Raw genomic sequence first — 16,390 nt, 5'->3', positions numbered from 1 at the left:
TTCTGGCTGCAGGAAAAGAATCTGACGTGGAAAACTGGAAAAGAAAGGAAAAGAATCTGTGAGAAAATTCCTTTTGTGAGAAAATTTCGTTGTTCACTTGACCGAGAAAGGAAAAGAAAGTATGCAGGCAAAGTAGTTTTCTCAAGAAAGTGATTTTCTCACCCTTTTGGTGAGAAAATTTAGAGGGAAAGTGCAAGAAAGTTGGTTTTCCACGTCATTATTTATATTTTCCACCTGTGTAATTATGCTTTCCCGAGAAAACAAGTGAACAGCGGAAAATGTCAAATCATGTCCAATCACGGGAAAATTTGGCTTACTTTCTTCTCCTTTCCTTTCTCAAGAAGGCAAGTGAACAAAGCCTAAAAGTCTACAACCTTCTCTCTCATGTGCTATTGCATGCGAAAGCCAGGTGTCGGGATTGGGTATCACCTACTTTGCTACTAGGGGTGCAAGTTTGGCCCTGTCAGCCCTGACCCGCCCTGAGGCCGAACAGGGTCAGGACTGGATTTTCCAACCCTGAGGGCGGGTCAGGGTTCATTTTTTTAGACCCTGACTCAGGTCGGGTTGGGTTCTAGGTTAATGCCTCGGGTACCCCGACCCGGCCCGACCCTAAGTTTTCTATTATAGAATTGAACCATCTATGCATGTTTCTTTTGCTAATGTTTTCTATTATCTTGGATTGATGTTTCTTTAGATTATTATTATTATTAATTGTCTCTGTTGCCCGTCATGTTGTTGAATTCATATTATCTTATTTTGTTCTCTTTCTCTGTTTATTGATCATTTTGTTCTATATGATAAGTGGTTGCTTTATTTTTGGCACTCTTAACAGGTATTTGCACTAGGGTCAATTAGGGTCGGCCCTGCCCAATCAGGGCGGGCCAGAGCATGCACTAAGCCCTGTAGGGCAGGCCATGGGTTGAGGTTTTTCGGCCCTAACTCAGGGTCAGGGCCGAGATAATGGGATCCAGGGTTAGGCTAGGGTTTTGAAAAACCTGACCCAACCCGACCCTGTTGCAGCCCTATTTGCTACAATCTGATCCGAGCCCTTAGAAATTGATTATCGCACAGTCTTTCCACTTATTCATTTCAAGCTAATGGGCACCTCTCGAGTGCCTGCCATGAAATTTCACCTATCCTAACTTGTTGACGGTTTTGAGAGGGATTTATAATTTTTGCAACAACCAAGCCTATGGTCAAGTTCTTTGTTACATTTAATAGTGCTGGCAACATGTTGAATTAGACATAAATTTTCCCTTTATTAATTGAATTTGCTAATGGTGAATTTTAGCATTCATCTCGGGGCTGGCTTTATTTAAACTACCGAATTCTCTAAGCTGCTATGGTTCAAGAAAGTGGATAATTTCAAAAGGCCTAGGCAGATTTGTAGAGCTTTAACTTAGAATATTTAACCCTAAGTTTACACTTATATTCGGATGCCGATGAAATTACACACTTGGAAGCTCACAGTTAAGCCATATATGGAGTTTTGGCACTTATATTAGCTCTCTGTTATTTGATTTGGCCTTTGTCCTGGGTCCAGTCAAGAGGGTACTATTGTTCAAATTTGCCATGGTTTTTTAACACATGGAGAAGAACAACATTCAAGCTTGTTGTTGTTGGTTATAATCTCATGCCCCTTAAACTGTTTGTGGAAATGAAAAGAACATTTATAAAGAGAAAGAAGGGGAAGGCTTCTATTAGTGTTAATGCTTACTTTTTGAAGCATCAATTTGTGCTGTCATGTTATTGTAATCTGCAGGCTACCTTGCACATAGTAAAGCCTCCCTGCATGCGTCTGAATATTTTACTGTTCTATTTTTTTCTTTTGAGGAAGATAATATAAAACCATATACATTGCAAGTTAGACACTGACCAAACTGAAATATATCACTAACAACACATCATCAATGCCATCTCAACTTAAACACCATTTCACACCCCTACTCTTTCATGTGGTCTTTTAGCCTTCTGTGTTGTTTCACCCATACCATTTTGAACCCCTCCAAGAGACATGGAGCTCCCTTTTTGCCCCTCAATAAGGAACTATGTATTTCTTTCTTTTTCATTCAATTGTGTAGACAGAGTATGCATATTTCTATCAGTTTCTGCACCCAATAACATATGGGCAATAAATTCCTCTCTAACTCAAACCAAGCAATCAACCTCTCAAGTCTCAGACACTCCATTGTTAGAAGCCCTTACCATTGCCCAATCACTCCCCAACACTTCCACTGATTCCGAGGCCTCGGCCTTGTAGACATAAAGCTTGGTCGCGACGAGGAAATAAATAAAATTCAGAAAATTCAGGATGGTAAAGAATGCATAATAGTAGTCTAGATGTGAGGCATTGAGGTTATTTAGAATCCATCCTCTATGACCATTCCTCTCAGTGATGTTGGACACAGTGTGAAGGAGGAAACTACTAAGGAAGTTTCCGATTCCTAAACTCGTCATGGAATAAGAAGTCCCCAAACTTTTCATTCCCTGAGGAGCTTGATCATAGAAGAATTCTATCTTTGAAACCTCTAGAAAAGCATCAGCAATCCCCATTAGCACAAATTGAGGGAGTAATATGAAGATTGTGAGTGGAACTTTGCCGCCATTTTCGACTAGGCCGTGATCTTTGGCAACCCTTAGTCTCCTCCTCTCAGTTAGAGATGCAGTTAACATGATTATGATGTGTATGATGAGTCCAATTCCCATTCTTTGAAGGAGGCTGATTCCTCTGGGATTGTTGGTCCTCTTCTTCATGATTACAACGAAGAAACGGTCATAGATCACAACAGATATGAGCATAGATAATGTTACAAAGGCTGCAAGGCTCGCCGGAGGGATTTCGAAACTACTGCCAATTTTTCGGTTGAGAGTGGTTCCTTGCTTGACAAAAAGGGTATTGACTTGGGCAAGCATAGTGCTCGGAATGAATGTCGCGATCAAGATCGGAATCATTCGCAAGATTTGCTTTGTTTCCTCTACTTGGGTCACTGAGCACAGCATCCATGGTGTGTTTGGACCAGATTTCACAGCAGCTTTGTTAAGACACCTGCAATCATCGAGGTGATTACGATTGCTAATGGTTGAAAATCCAAAAAGAATTCAGAGAAGTTGTTAAATCAATCACATTCGTTGATTAGGATTGCTCAATCAATCACATCCGTTGAAGAGCCAGATAAATGGTCCAGATAAGTGTTTCAAAATACGGATGTGAGTTGAAACAGGTCAGAGAAAATCCTAGTTGACTCGATGCAGCACAGTCAAATACTCTATTGGTTCAGTTGAATACTCGGTTGACATGGTAGTGACCCAGAAGAGTCAAAGGAGTTTTGATCGACTTGGTAAGGCAAAATGCAACACAAACAATGTAAAATAGAGTCAACTCGGGCGAGTCAACGATTGACACTTGTAGTAGTGGTCAAGGTAATGCAAAAACCAAAAGGGACTTCCTTGATATCTTTGATAAGAGCTTCTTATAGTATCATTTGACATAACAATGGTAAAAATAAATACGAAAAAGGATGGAAAAACATTTAGAAATACTACTAACCTCAAAGAAGGCGTGGAGTCGATTCTAAACTTGTTTTTCTTGGAGTAGTACTCCTCTAAGTCCAACTCATGAAGCTCTTTAGGGTCAGTAGGGAGGGGTACGCTCCATTTCCTTATAGCAGCCACTATGACCCTGCCCATCCTTGTAAAGGGACTACCAGAGGGCACCTTATGCCGATAGTAGGGCGTACCAACTAAGAATATCACGATCGAGACCGCGAGCCCAACCATCGGGAGCCCGTAGCCTATGGACCAGCCCACATTGTCCTGTATGTAGACAAGGAATGTATTGGCAAAGAGGGTCCCAAAGAAGATGCTAAACATCCACCAGTTGAAGAAGGAGAGCTTATGGGCCCTCTCCTTTGGCGCAAAATCGTCAAATTGGTCTGCCCCGATTGTGGATATGTTGGGTTTGGTTCCACCTGTCCCAATTGCCAGTGTGTAGAGTGCGCCAAAAAATACGCCCAATTGTAGGGGAGAGGCACTCTCGCTGCACCCAGGGTCACCCGGGTGGGTGCAGGAAGGCGGTTTCAAGGAAGGGATGGTAACTGCTAGTGTCAATAGACACATTCCCTGTAAAAAGAAACAAAGAGGTCACAATTTGAATAAGGCTATTTTGGTTATTCTAAAAACAAGGGCATTTTATTCATTTGGAATCATGGTTTTAGATTTCGGTTTCGGACCTCATGGAAACCAAAATTTTGGCCAAAATCCGGCGAAATGATAAAAACATTATTTTATTCGATACCAAATTTTGGCCAAAATCTCGGTAATTTTTGTCAAAATTTCGGTAACATATTAACAAGGTTTTAAATTTCGGTTTCGGTATTGATTTCGGAGAAATCCAAAATTTCGGAGCCGAAATTTGGTATTTTGGCTTGAAATTTCATACCGAGTTTCCGAAATTTACTATATATTTTGATACGTTTGATAGTTGACCCGTTTTCCCTTACTATGCTTTGAATTGAATTCTGACGGAGACATCTTAAGTAAAAGAGCAGTGACAAAAAGAGAGAGAGTAGAATGGGCTTACTTAGATTAGCTTCCTAGAAGTAGATGAGAAGAAAGAATAGGAGTGTTAGTAAGAAAAATAATATACCGAGAGATAAATTCCAGAGGCAATGACGAAAGTCCAATATCTACCAAGATGGGCGTCTGCCACGTAAGCCCCTAAGATGGGGGTCATCCAAATGGTCCCCACCCAATTTGTTACGTTATTTGCAGAAGTAACAGTCCCTTCCCGGAGCTTCCTTGTCAAATACAACACCAGGTTTGCTGATATTCCATGGTAAGCCATTCTCTCAAACACCTCGTATACTACAACCACAAAAACACAAGATCTCCCTCATCAGAATAAATAAAAGTTGCCCTACTACTACTACTAGTTGAAGTCAAGGTTTTAAATTTCGACCGACACCGAAACATTCCGAAACTAAAATGGCCGGAATTTGGAATTTTTCGGCAAAATTTTAGTTAAATTATTATTATTTTTTATTTGTTTACAGAATTCCAGCCGAAATTAGCAAAATTTCGGCCCAACAAACCGACATTTCACGCCTTTCTTCTGAATTTTGGCCGAAATTTTGGTTTCGGTTAGGACCGAAATTCATGCCGAAACCGAAATTTAAAACCTTAGTTGAAGTTGCATAAATGAAAAGAAAGGAGAGAGTAAATGAAATGTTTTACTTCTCTCTCTCTCTCTCCTAGGGTTTTGAATGGAAAGAAGAGAACCCACTTGAAACTGCAGAAAGGATCACAACTATAAACCCAAATTTGGTAGAGTAGGATGAAAATGAAAATGGGTTTTGATTCTCAGAGCAGTACATTCAAAGTTCGTCAAGGCAAACATGGATATCGCAGAGAAAAATGAGGCTGTTGGCAAAAAAAAAAAAAGAATTTTACTAAAATCTTGAAACAGAAGGTGCATAATTTTATGTTATTTGAAATAGGTTTGGTGAGGAGGCTCAAAGAAAAAGGGTTTTCTGAAAGCCCAGTGCTTGAGAGAAAAAAAGGTGTTATTAAAAGCATATGGGTGGCTTAGGAAATTGCAAGAAATTCAACTAGAAAGAAATTGAACTGTTAGACATGAGGTTGCCCTTGAAATTCAAAGTGTCGACAGAAAAAAAAGGATGGTCTTTCAAACGAGGTTAGCTTCAAAATTGATAAGAGACCCTTTAAACTACATAAGCAGCTCTAAATTCTCAACACATGTCAGTACCAGTGTACCACCTAAATCAAAGAGCACATGAAGAAGATCCCCATAAAAATACTAGGGCCCACTTACAAAAGGGTGCCATTACAAACAAAGGGGTTTGCTTAAAGTGATAAGAAAGAGCTTGTTAAACCACTGGAGTAAAGGTTCCATTAAAATTTAAGTAGTATCCACATACAAAAGGGTGATCTTGAATAAGAAAAGTGGTTTCATTACCTACAACAAAAGAGCAAGCTTTCCATCCTCCTCTCTTGGATCTAAGAACAGGGTTTCCTTTGAGATCCACAGAACCATCCTGTGTGAAATCACGACCCCCACTTTCTACACTTCCAGCCATGATTTGGAATGTAGCCCTTTTGCTTCTTCAACAGCTCCCTCACTCTCATATTTATGGACAACTTTCTCTCCCTGCAAAGACTATCTCATCCTAAGATAATAACGACAATGCCATCCCCCACTTTCACAGAATCACAGTCTTCATCTAATTCAAAATGACTAAAATACCCTTGCACTTGACCAAGGGCACTTTTTAAGTTTGTATAGAGTTTCCTTATGTTTCGATCAAATCAGCCAGCCTTGCACAACCCAAAAATAAAAATGAAAAGGGTTTTCCTAGAAGTCACTAATTATGGTAGAAAAAGTAGCCCTAAACAGTAAAAAGTAGGAGTGTCAAGGGGTTCTATTCGATTAGTCCTGGTTGCAATCGGTTCCATCATCAGCAAAATTTAGTTTTAAACAGTAAAAAAAGGGCGATGATATTTTCACCCCCTTGCATTACGCATCCGCTCTGCTTATAATATGATTTGACGTCAAAAAAGGTTAAAGTTGCCCACTTTTCACGTCAAATCACGTTATCAGAGGAGCGCATGCGTAATGCAGGGGGAGTGAAAATATCATCTCCCTAAAAAACGCGTTCAGTATGTTCCCCGTTTAAACTTTTTTATAGAAGGAAAACATATGTATTATACACATTTTAAACGTATTAAATGCATTTTTTTACTTGTTTTCCAATTTACCCACACTATATCTTGTAAATTAAAAAAATTTAAATGTAATAAACATGTTTTTTTTTTTGGCAATGATTTTTTCGCCCCTGTAGGATTATGCACTCCCCCTTGAACATGATTTGACGTCAAAAAGCGTTAAAGTCTGCCCACAATTCATGTTAGAGGGGGGGGGGGGGGCACATAATCCTACAAGGGGTGAAAAAATCATCTCCTTTTTTCGTGTTTTTATTTATTTGAATATTTTTTCTACTTTTTTTTTTCTTCGAGTCAATACTATTAGGAACAATTACCAATGGGGGACAAAAATTAGGTGGAATTATCAACAGGACCCATGCTTTTCAAAAATTATCAACGAGGGACAAAAGAGGTCTTGTCATTAAAAGCTGGATGAAAATGCCCTTTTCTTAAGCAACACATTTTGGTTTTCCAATTTTCCCTCTTCTCTCTTCTTTCCCTCTTTTTCTTTCACTTTTCCATTTTCAACTTGTTTTTTTTTTGCCCTACCAGTTATCTTCTTCATCATTTTAGCCACCATTAGAGGAGGGAAAGCTCGAAAACTTGAAACGTGAGTTCATTCCCATCTCTCTCTATATCTAGGTTTTGTTTTTCATTTGTTTTAGGGTTTTGTATTTCTCCTTCTCCCTTTCAATGGAGGATGAAGAAGATGTATCGTACGGTAGAAAGAAAAAAACGTGAAAATGAATGAGTGAAAAAACAGGAAGTAAAAATGTGTTCATAAGGGACTTGATAAGCCCATTCGGAATTTGGTAACCCCATTTTTATACTTGATAACCCCAACTCCAGAAACTTGAAAAACCCCTTCCAAAACTCCAGTACCCTTGGGCAATTTTAAGGGACTTGATAAGCCCATTCGTAAATTGGTAACCCCATTTTGATACTAGATAACCACAATCCCAAATACTTGAAAACTCCTTTCCAAAACTCTAGTGCCCTCGGCCAATTTTTAGGGACTTGATATGCCCATTCGGAAATTGGTAACCCCATTTTGATACTTGATAACCCCAATCCTAGAGACTTGAAAACCCCCTTCCAAAACTCCAGTACCCTCGGCCAATTTTCAAGGACTTGATAAGCCCATTCAGAAATTGGTAACCCCATTTTTTATACTAGATAACCCCAATCCCAGAGACTTGAAAACCCCATTCCAAAACTCTAGTATCCTTGGCCAATTTTCAGGGACTTGATCACCCAATTCGGAAATTAGTAACCCCATTTTTTATACTAGATAACCCCATTCCTAGAGACTTGAAAACCCTCTTCCAAAACTCCAAAACTTTCGGCCAATTTTCAAGCACTTGATAACCCCATTCGGAAATTGGTAACTCCATTTTTTATACTAGATAACCCTATTCCTAGAGACTTGAAAACCCTCTTCCAAAACTCCAGAACTCTCGGCCAATTTTCAAGCACTTGATAAGCCCATTCGGAAATTGGTAACCCTACTTTTAAGAGTTACTAACCCCCTTCCAGAGAGTTGATAAACCCCTTCTGCTACAAAACCCTCTGCCTATAGCAACTCTTCTAATAGCATTACAATTCTGCTCATGATAGAAATAACAAAAGAAATGGATGTTGTTTTCATTAAATGTGCTTCATGGATTACATCCCAATTTGTGTATTACAAAAAAATAATTATGTAAATCAAAAAATGTGTAGCCATCCATTCATGTATTACATCTACTTTTTCTTATACAACCACTTGTCTTCCAAAAAAGTGAGTGAAGCCATCTATGCATTATCTCCAGAACTCACCCTAAAAAAATAGCTTAAACCCTAAACAAGATAATAAAAAACAGAGGAATGAAAAATAGTGGAAAACCCTAAAAACAAAACCTAAATACAAAGAGATAGATGGTAAGGACTCAACATTCAAGTTTTCAAGATTTGCCACCAACAATGGTGGCTGAACAAGGAGGAAGATGACTGGTAGGGTAAAAAATAAAAAATGTGATAATGGAAAAGTAAAAGAAGATGGAAGAAGGAAAAACCAAGGTCAAAACGTGTTGGAAATGCCAAAGGGCATTTTCGTCCAGCTTTTACTGACAATACCTCTTTTATCCCCCTTTGATAATTTTTGAAAAGCATGGGTCCTCTTGATAATTTTGCCTAATGTTTGTCCCCCATTGGTAATTGGTCCATACTAAGCTCGGATTTTTCCTATCCTATTTTTTTCCGGTTCAAATTCCTTATTGGTCTGATCATTTCCGGACTGTTTTCTCATCCTACTTTCTAAGTTTGGATCAAGATCCATTTCGAATGACACTGTCCATTGGAGTGTCCTCGGTCCTACTTACAATGTATACAATTAAGGCTTAGGGTCCAGGGAGCGCAGAGGTAAGAGCCTGTGTGGCTTTTCAGAGGGACATGCTAGGGAATTTCACAGTAAGGCATTTCGTGGCTGACTTGTGCATAAGAGAAGAGCCACACAGGCTCACTTTTCAGCAGATTTTGTCTTTATTCATTTAAATCATGTGAGGTGGTTGTTCTCTCGTGCAAAAATCAGCCGTGAAATGCCCTTATTCAAAAGTGGGATTTTAAAATACTACAAAATAATCCTCATAAATAGACATAAATGAAAAATATATATATGAAGTGTGTAGTCTCGTACATTGGTGCCCTCCATTCAGATCTAGGAGGCTCCATAAGATTTTGTGGCTAGCTACGATCCTAGATCATTTCGGATCTTAAGATATGGATCCAATGGACACACTTTGGATTTATTTAGTAAGCTTAAATCCTGTCCATCCTTTGGATTCAATGGACTGTCTGGGTCCATTGACACCCCTACTAAGCAGGGGACCAAGGGTCTAGAAAAGTCAAGGGTATTTCTATCTACTTAACTTGTGAGCATACCAGATTGATTGCATGCTCTTTATTTGTGGCTTTGGAGAAAAAAGTACAGTGGGGCAAAACGAACAGTAGGTGGCTCATTTGTGATTGGATCTCCGAAGGCTACTCTCCGAGGCAACAATAGCAACCAAATTCAATTCATTTAAGAGATAAAAAATAATGTTTTACAAAGACCCTGTTTATAGACTTTGCTTGGATGTTCCTAATCCTAATCGAACTAAAATTTCTCAACCTCTTTGGACGCCCATCTTAGAAAAGAAACTCCTAAATTTTCTCTAAATCAATCTTTTAAAATCCTAAACAAACTCAAACTCCTAAAAACAATCCAACTTAATCCATGTAAAAGTGGAACTCTAAGCTAATGCCTTCTCTTGGGACGTTCAAACTAAAAACAATTCTTAAAAATAATTAAATTAAAGCCTAATTAAAAACAAACTCAAATGGGACTGTTTAAAGAGTTGTAATCAACATGAGCCATTGATCTAGACACCATCCGAAATCTTCTAATCTTTAGGGCTCCGACGATCTTGACCGTTGATCTCGTGATCGTGCGAGATGCACCTGCATCAGCCACACTCTGCCATTTGTGACTCCTCTACCACTGTCATACTATCATTACTGCGGCAACCACTAGAACGAATTCCATCAAAGAGATTGAAGAACATTTTCTTTATACCTAAATACAGTATGTTCTTATACACAATATGTACTTACATATAATTTGTACAATGGATAACATTACTGTTCACTTTTATGTACTCGGAACAATTTTTTTCATAAGACTCATATCTTCTATCACTGGATTTTTTATTATTAAGTACTAGAAACAAGAGCACATATATTATTAGCATAGCAACAATAATTGGTTCCTAGTATGAGAAATAAGATATTAGTGATTACAAATTTATGGAGCATTAATCATTAGAGCTCTAACTGTACGTGTGTATACATACAAAAAATTACGATCTTAACTATGTTTAATGGAATTTTATCAATAAGGGGTGCCCTTTGACTCTTTTTTGTTTTTTCGGGCAAGGGGGCCTGTGAGCTTATCGTTCCTCTAAAAAGAGAGAAAAAGAAAATGACTTCATGCATGCCAACTTCTGATCTGACGTGTGCTGCATGCGGTGCATGATTAGACATGTCTACATGCCTAATTAAATGTTCATTTATTCTTTTTTATCATATCTACCAAAAATTTAAAATGTTTTGAATATCTAAAAGTTGTTCAACGGTAAGGTTGCTCCATTGTGACCTGGAGGTTATGGCTTCAAGTCACGGAAACAGTCTCTATGTAAAGCATGGGTAATGCTATGTACATCTAGCCCTCCTCAGACTCCGCAATGGCAGGAGTCTCGTGAGCTGGGCCGCCCTCTTTTTTTACATCTAAATGTACAGTGTAAAATAATACCATGCAACTACTTTCTAAGTAACCATACTACTAATGTTTCATTTTTCCACAAGGTTCTATATGATATAAGGAAGAACATGTGAGTAAAAGTAGAATTGGAGCCCACTTGTCAATGATCAAAACATTTTTTCCAGAGTTTTTATATGGTGTAAGCCCTTATGGTCCCTTATTTTTCAAAAAGTATTGTACGGACCATATCATAGGATGATCCAAACCGTCCATAAGATGGAACACAGCGAAAATAGGTTGCTCCCCAAAAATCATTTCCATAGGATAATCCTAGCCCTCCAATCTATAGAGGTTTCCATAATATGCAGTTCCTCTATAGATCGGAGGGTTGAGATCATCCTATGGAAATGATTTTTGGGGAACAACCTATATACATGTTGTTGACGGTTTGGATCATCCTATGATGTGGTCCGTACAATACATTTTGAAAAATAAGCTAGGGACTATAAGGGCTTACACCATAAAAAATCTCTTCTTTCTGTTAGTCCATGCATCAAAATCCAATCCAATGAGAATTTTCTAATCCTCCAATCTGGGATTTCTCATGCTATCTTCACTTTTTTCACTTTTTTTAAGGGATTTCTCATGCTCTCTTCACTCGTGCATCATCCCACCACCTTAGCTCATCTTTTGCAATTGGGCTTATGAATATTCCATGGAATAATTATTGCTGGTTGCCAACATGCCCTTCCCTTTTTCTTATTTGAAGGAAGTAAGAATGAAGTGTGAATTTGAACCCTTGACTCTGCATGCCTGAATGTTCAAGGCATTACAACGCTAGGACAAAGGCTCAAAGTCAAGTATGGAAGAGTGACATATTGATGTAGTTAGCATGTCGGCCAAATTAAAGAAGAATGTCTAAACTCCTAACCATACCCTAAAGCCAATTGGAGTACAATAGTCAAAAGCAATGTATCTAAACACTCTATGGACTTTGCCAACTTTGTTTCTTTCTCGTATCCATTTTCTGTAGATCGAAAAAGGAGAACCTTCCAAAACATGTCACTCCAAAGAGAATTTATATGATGCCCGACCGTCAAAATCAGACGGGCTAGGTGGCAAGCCACCTGGCCCTTTGGATTTTGACGGTTGGGCACCATATAAAAACTCCATTACAAAAGGATTTGTTAGCGTCCATCTGCAAAAGGCATTTTGCTTGCATGTGAGAGCGCCCACATAGGCTTACTTTTTAGCAGATTTTGTCTTCATTCATGAGGTGGCTGCTCTCACATGCAACAGGCCATCAGCTAAATGCCTTATGCGATGGATGCTAGCAAATGACCGTTACAAAAGATGGATGGTTATTTGACCCGTTTGAGTGTTAATAAAAAAAAGAGAAAGAAAAGAAAGAAGGCATACTTTGATGATAAAAAGACACAAACATCCTTTTATTCTTCCTATTATTTTCTTCTTCTTCTTTTGTTTTGTTTTGTTTTTTTTTTTGAATGGCAAAGATTTTTATTGAAGAAAGATTGAGAACACGGGACCCGCCAATCCTTTTTTTCTCTGAATGAATATATATACACACACACTATACTATACTATATAGTAGAAGAGAAAATGAGAGAGTTATTTGAATATCTCCCAAAATTCTATGAGAATTACACATCAATTTTTTTGACTTTTTTTTAACAAAGGCACATATTGAACCCACATATTTTCAATCCTACCCCCTCTTTTATGCTTTTTAACAAAGGCGCCCATTAAAGCCACATAATATCAATGATACCCCCTCCTTTATGCTTTTTAAATTATGGAAACCTCTATAGATTAGAGGGCTAGGATCAGCCCATGGAAATAATTTTACGGGAACAACCTATTGATGTTGTATTCCATACATGGACGGTTTGGATCAACCTATGATGTGGTCTGTACAGTTCTTTGTCGGCCCGTGCATCAAATGGGGTTTTTCTACTAGTCTAATATAATAAGGAGGGAGGGGTGTTTACTGTTGGCTGCCCATGTGGCACCCCTCCCCTTCCTCCATTCACATTTTTTTGACTTTTTTTAGACAAAGACACCCATTCAACCCACGTATTTGCAATACTACCCCCTCCTTTATGCTTTTTCACAAAGGCACCCATGAGGTACACATAATTACAATCCTACCCCCTCCCCACATATCTGGTACAAACTATATGTGAGGGTAAAATTGTAATCTACATACAAATTATTGTCCTTTTATTTCACCCGAAATATTACTCTTTTACCATTAACCCCTTTGCTGATATCTAACATCGAACTCTATGAGAAATTATTTCACGGTAAAATTGTAATCTACATACAAAAAGTACCGACAAAGGGTACCTGTCTATGACAATTACAGGGAAAAAATACCAAGAAGAGGTAAAGACATATGACAATGACGGAAGAACTACTTTATATTACTCATGCAGGACACTTAAAAAATATTGACGGATTCCAAGCACCTCAAGAGGAACAACAATTATGGAAACCTCTACCGATTGGAGGGCTAGGATCAGCCTATATCGATTGGAGGGCTACGATCAACCTATGAAAATGATTTTACGGGCACAACCGATTGATGTTGTGCTCTATCACATTGACGGTTTCGATCAACCTATAAAGCCACATAATTTCAATCTTAACCCCCTCCTTTATGCTTTTTGAATAAAAATCTATAGGGCGATCTTAACCATCCGATTTAAGAGGAACAACATATTATGGAAACCTCTATCGATTGAAGGGCTACGATCAGCCTATGGAAATGTTTTCTCGGGCACAACCTATTTATGTTATGTTCCATCACATGGACGATTTCGATCGACCTATGATGTGGTCCATACAGTTCTTTTTCGGCCCGTGCATCGCACGGGGTTTTTTTACTATATATATATATATATATAGCAGAAGAGAAAATGAGAGAATTATTTGAATTTCTCCCAAAATTCTATGAATTTCGTTGCACAAAAATTAAGTGGTTATGCATACTTTGTTCCTGTGTCGTGGCAGCCCTCGCCTTGCTCCCATGAATCTATGTGGCAATTGTATTCCCATGTGGCATTGGCAATTAATAAATGAAAAAAAAATTCATTTCTTCTTATGACTCTTGAATTTCATAGGACGTTTCTATTGTCCCTATTTAAAGCTCATATCTTTCCTGAAATTAATATAGCCCTACTCATTCTAAAAACGCATAATCTTTTTCAAATACAATTTCTATGAAATCAATTTTATATTAAATTTCCCATATCCCATACAACCTTTCCATTTATTGCTAGAATTTCATCCCTAATTTATTTCCCTAACTCATTTCCACCAATATAGTGCATCGGTTACAACTCTAACTACAACTCTAATGTCCTATTGGTATTTTCCTAATTTCCTATTCCCATGTCTCCCTCCAAAGTAGAAATTGCCTTTTCCCCTCCCACATAGTAACTGCCTTTTCCTATTCCACCCCTCATTTACGTGGCCCATTAAATCACCTTTGAGAGAGATAAATAGGAAGGGAGAATTGTCTTCCTGAAATCCTATTAGAGTTCAAGCCTCTGAAAATCCAAGAAAAACCACAAGTCTAAGATGGCTTTGTGAGACGATCAGTAGCAGCAAAAGGTAAAAACCTCTTCGTCATCTTCTTCTCCGCTGACACTTTTACTGCTTTAATTTGTGCTTTATATATATAGAAAGCAGAATCTTATAACCGTAGTGTTGCCACGTGGCACCCCTCTATAACAGCCATAAATTTTTTGATATTTGGATGTTAGAACGTACCATTTTGTTTTCCAAAAGACACCCTTCATATTTGGATAGTTTTTTTTTATGGGTAAACTGGGGTTAGGCAGGACCTCTACCAGAATATATTTTGATAGTTCTCACAAGGGAACTGTCAAATTCCTCTTTGAAACTGTATACATTCAAATACCCATTAAAGCATCGTCTCAATGCTTTTATTTTACAATTTTATCATGCCAATGTTATTTTTATTATGCCGATGTTTGGTTCCCATTCCTCCCACTGCTTAGATTAATCTGTTACACCATTCACCTTTTTTCTTTGATGTTCTTTCTGTATACTTTATTCACTTACATTTTGTATGCTCTTATCCATTCATTCCATTCATAAATTTATAAATCCATTATGACATCGAATTTCACTTCTTAGATATGTGTTGCATGACTGCGTGTAATAATAGGAAATTTTATTTTATGTGAAAATATCTCATTATACGTTATCATAGTTTGGGGTGAAATTGTGTTTTCTATGTACAATTCAAACATTGTTGGCTAAAAATGCATATACCTGGTCATATTAAGATTTTTTCTTTGAACAACATGGACTGTATCATCTCCACTTTCCATGAAGCATAGATGGATAAACATATGGATTGTGTCACGTCTAATCTTCTAGAAATGTGTTGCATTTTGGGTACGAATCATAGGTTTTTATCTGATTCACTCGCTTTGGTTTGATCACTATGAAAATGCCCATTAACACATCAGATGATCGTATAAGTTTTTCAATCATTTAGCGTGAAATGAGGCACCCACCAATTTACTATTTGACATTTTAAGACGCCCAAACAACATGCCTCCATCTAAGTAATTTGAATATAGGGGGGATTCCAAGAAATACATTCATGAATAGGGCTGCAACTCGGGTCGGGCGGGTCGGGTTTTGGAGAACCCAACCCTACCCGAGAAATATCTCGGGTCGGGTCGGGTTGGGTTTTTTTTCAGAAAACCCACGATTCCCAAACCCGGCCCTACCCATGATAAATCTCGGGTCGGTTCGGGTCGGGTCGGGTTTTTTCACGTTGACGCAAATTTTTAAGGAAAATTCTTGTTTGGCAAGGCAACTCAACTCATAGAAGCAGAAATTACACTCACATCACACTTGAATCAAACAATGCTGTAATCAAACAATGTTGTAATTACAATCAAACAATGCTGAATCAAACACTTGAATCAACTCAACTCATAGAAGCAGAAATTACACTCACATACAGTAACAGTGGGTGCGTGGGTTTTCACTTTTAACTTTGGGATAATTACATTTACACCCCCTCTAGTTTCTGACACATCCACTTCCACCCCTATAGTTTAAAACATGACAAATACACCCCTGTAGTTTCAATTTGTTTAAGGTTTGCCCCCTCAGCTGAAGGTTCGTCCATAGATTGAAGGGTTAGGATGATCCGATGGAGCTGATTTTTTGGGCACACCATATCTATGTCAGGACCCATCAAATGAACGCTTTGGATCATCCAAATAATGTGGGCCCCTACCCGAATCCAAACACTACCAAAAAATCATCCAAATAATGTGGGCCCACATTGTTTGGATGATCCAAAGCGTTCATTTGATGGGTCTT

The 16,390-nt window shown here is 38.2% G+C and overlaps 1 protein-coding gene across 1 annotated transcript; it reads right to left on the bottom strand.

Annotated features, from left to right (window-relative positions):
* Positions 1-1,793: 1,793 nt before the first annotated feature.
* On the bottom strand, positions 1,794-6,145 carry LOC143890129 (protein NRT1/ PTR FAMILY 5.2-like). The gene is made up of 4 exons (XM_077394689.1): positions 5,975-6,145; positions 4,646-4,863; positions 3,548-4,119; positions 1,794-3,046 (listed from the first exon to the last, which is right to left on the bottom strand). The coding sequence occupies exons 1-4, from the start codon at positions 6,093-6,095 to the stop codon at positions 2,170-2,172; spliced, it is 1,788 nt and encodes a 595-aa protein (XP_077250804.1). The 5' UTR covers positions 6,096-6,145; the 3' UTR covers positions 1,794-2,169.
* Positions 6,146-16,390: the final 10,245 nt, after the last annotated feature.

The sequence above is a fragment of the Tasmannia lanceolata genome, unplaced genomic scaffold, assembly GCF_043159265.1.
Source record: "Tasmannia lanceolata isolate RefF3 unplaced genomic scaffold, GAP_Taslan_0.1 ptg000013l, whole genome shotgun sequence".
Taxonomy (NCBI): Eukaryota; Viridiplantae; Streptophyta; class Magnoliopsida; order Canellales; family Winteraceae; genus Tasmannia; species Tasmannia lanceolata.
This window is presented reverse-complemented; position numbering and strand designations above follow the sequence as displayed.